The sequence below is a fragment of the Lagopus leucura genome, unplaced genomic scaffold, assembly GCF_019238085.1.
Source record: "Lagopus leucura isolate 7727_CA_CO unplaced genomic scaffold, USGS_WTPT01 Super-Scaffold_73, whole genome shotgun sequence".
NCBI classification, from domain to species: domain Eukaryota; kingdom Metazoa; phylum Chordata; class Aves; order Galliformes; family Phasianidae; genus Lagopus; species Lagopus leucura.
Window position 1 is genome coordinate 4,207,860 of NW_024962252.1, and position 3,160 is coordinate 4,211,019.

The 3,160-nt window shown below is 40.9% G+C and overlaps 1 protein-coding gene across 1 annotated transcript; it reads right to left on the minus strand.

Annotated features, from left to right (window-relative positions):
• Positions 1 to 510, minus strand: MSGN1 (mesogenin 1). The gene has a single exon (XM_042887153.1). The coding sequence runs from the start codon at positions 508 to 510 to the stop codon at positions 1 to 3; it is 510 nt and encodes a 169-aa protein (XP_042743087.1).
• Between the last annotated feature and the right edge of the window lie 2,650 nt (positions 511 to 3,160).

Here is a 3,160-nt window from a genome sequence, read left to right on the forward strand (position 1 = left end):
CTACACCCGCTTGACGCTGTTGAGGAGCTCCGTCAGTTCGCTGATGTACTTGATGGTGTACTTGAGGGTCTGTATTTTGGTGAGGGGCTGTCCCCGCTGGCTGTAGGCGGGCGGCAGGTAGTTGCGCAGTGTGTGCAGCGCATCGGCCAGGGTCCTCATCCGCAGCTTCTCCCTCTCGCTGGCTTTCCTCCGGCGCTGAGCTGACATCCGCACCTTGGTGCCCTTGGGCAGCCGGGCCTGACCGGGGCTGGGCAGGTAGGCTGGGGGGAAGTCCACCAGGCCGTAGCCCACCAGGCCACCACCGCTGTATGGGGTCTCGGCTGCTGCCGGGCACGGGGACGAGGAGTAAGACTCAAAGGACGGCGTTGGGGACAAGCTGTGTGGAGAGGAGACAGAGTGCAGCTCGAAAGCCCCAGTGGAGTTCTTCCAGTCCCAGGAGGATAAGCAGACAGAGTGCTCCGAACCCAAAGTGTCTTCCATATTTATCAATGTCTCGTGCAATTTGTCCATTCTGGAGGAGCGTGTGGGAGAAGCAATTCCCGCTGCCCGCCAGCAAAGGCTGGAGCTGCCTGCTGCTGAGACCTTTTTATGATGGAGGGAGGAAAGTGACAAAGTGGGAACGTGGGTTTGGCCAGGGGAGTTCAAAGGAGCACCACAAGTGCTAAGATGGAAAATGAACTCCTGATGTGCTAGTTTCTTCTCAGTGATAATTATCAACCTTCAGCTAAAAAGCCTTTAAGCTAACAGGCAACAGTGAGGAAGGAGGAAAAAAAGATTATCTTCTTGTGACTAAACCAATTAAGGCTGCGCATCAACATTTAACGCTGCACTGGGGGGATAAGTGATGGGAGAGGAAAAAGAAAATTAACCATTTTACAAAGCAGTTAACAGAGAGTTTAAAGATAGCGAGCACTGACATAGGGCCAGAATTTAAACTATTGAGCCCTGTTTTCTGTGTGACTGTTCGGAAGGAACTGCACCGCAGCAGTGATCAGCTGATCCATGCTGACTGTGACTGAGATTCTCTCACTAAATGCATCTTAATTGTGAAACCCAAAAATGGTTGTCTTGGACTTTGATGTGTGTGGCTCTGTGGATTTCTCGTCTCGTTGGGTTGTAATCTCTCTTTGAATAATTAGCTTTTCAACAAGAGAAAGAGGAAAATCTAGATATTCCCTACAGGGAACTGCAACTTAGTTTATCATTTCAAATCTTGAGTCAAAAGGCAAAAAGGAAATTTGTAGTTGTAAAGAAAGTCAGAGTCCTATTTAACAAAAGATTTGGGAAGATGTAATTAAAAAAAATAAACGTATAGGAAATTAAATCAACACAAACTTTGGGCCTGAGCAGTTGTCTTAGATAGGAATTTAATTCAAAGCTGTATAGAGGTTAGAAATGTGTAAGAGAAGACTAGAAGATATTTATATAAGAATTTCTACCTTTATGAATCTGTTTTTCTGCTAAAAAAACTTTTCCATCCCTTACTGAATACAACAGTGACGTTAGATGTTAGGCATTTCAAATGAAAATATATATCCTAAAAATGAATAGCATTAATAATGAGCACTTTTCATCTGTAGGCCTCAGAAGAGTTTACAGTGATGATTAATGATCTTTATTCCCCAAGGAAACGGATAAGCGGAGTCAAGGAGGAACTTGCTCAAGACCACACAGCAAATCATTAGGAGGGAAAACTACTGAGCTCTGTAGCCACTGAGCAGCTCGGCTGCCAGCCATGGCTTCATATTAATCCATAATAAAGCAAGATATAATATACAATGAAAAGAAAGAGAGAGCAAGTGCTAACCTGAAGGACCAAGAAAAGTAGGGTAGGATTTAATTTAGAGCTTCAGTGTAATGACCTCTGTGTGCTTAGTAATCCACTCTGAAAAGAAAAAGGAGAAAGGCTTTTAGATGGCACATAGTCAAAGCAAGCTGGAAGATACCATTTCTTTGTGACTACAACATCCTCACTACAACCACTAAGAGGAAAATCCTATGTGCACTGAAAATAGGGGCTGATCCAATATTCACTGAAGTCTCTTATGGATTTTTGTTGAGTTTGGAATCAAAACATTTGGAAGCTGCTTGCAGGAGAATTACTGATTTTATCATGAGGTGAGTAAGAAAGAATCACAAAGTGAATGTGAAGGGTTTTAGCATTTCAAACCAGTCTGAGATGATTTGGCTGTGATGAAATATATCTCATGCTCAGGGAAACTCAGGGCACACCTTACCTCAGTCAGGATTGCTTTGGGTTTTCCAGTTATCCTGTGTTGTTCTGATCATTTCTTTTTTCTTTAAGGAAAATGAGTTGCAATAGTCCAAAGAACAACAAATTCCTGCTATAAATTAAAATTAAGAGAAGATTTACAGCAGGTATTTTTGTGACTAGAGAGCTGAGTGAGCACCATTTCAGAGGTCACCAAGTCACAAGTCAGACTCAAAAACTGATTTAGCATAAAAATGAGTAACTTTTGTCCCAGTTAAAATCTCCAATTCTCTTTTTGTGTTTTCCTCATATTTGTATTTATAGTACCTTCACAGTGCATATATAAATGCATATTTATATATATATATGACCCTTTCTTCTCATTAATTTTGATTTTGGAATCAAAAATTTACTGCCATTGAAGGCAGTCAAATTTGGAAGCAAAAATTTCAACAAATCACTTGTTTGCTATCTCTAACCAATGCATAATAATGGTAAATGTCAAAAAGTCAAGAAGCAATGTAAGGTCCATGATTCCTGTATGTTCTACAGACTATTTAATTCAACAGAGGATCATGGTTTTTAGTTTTTCATGTATTCATTCTGTGATTCTGTCATTCTGTAATTAATTTTTGTCTGCAACTACATCTCTACCTGCAATGTGAGAATCATCGGTTGGGAAATGATCTCACAAATTAGGGACAGTTACAATAGGAAAAAAAAAAATACTGGAAATGATAGAAGTGTTCATGGTGTTCCACTATAGCAGGGTTGAAAATGTGATACAGAGGAGGGTATGGCTATGTGGTGGATACCAGGTATATTCTCATATATTCTAGGACTGTTTGATGCTCATCCATTAAAGAACTAAGAAAGTCTAGTGTTTCAAATGTCACCTTCCTAAAGTTTAAATACATGGAGGAAAAAAAAAAAGAAGAGGAAGAAGAA

Bases quoted from the DNA above. Each gene is read 5' to 3' on its own strand.
- MSGN1 (XM_042887153.1), bottom strand. From the start codon at position 510: ATGGACAAATTGCACGAGACATTGATAAATATGGAAGACACTTTGGGT.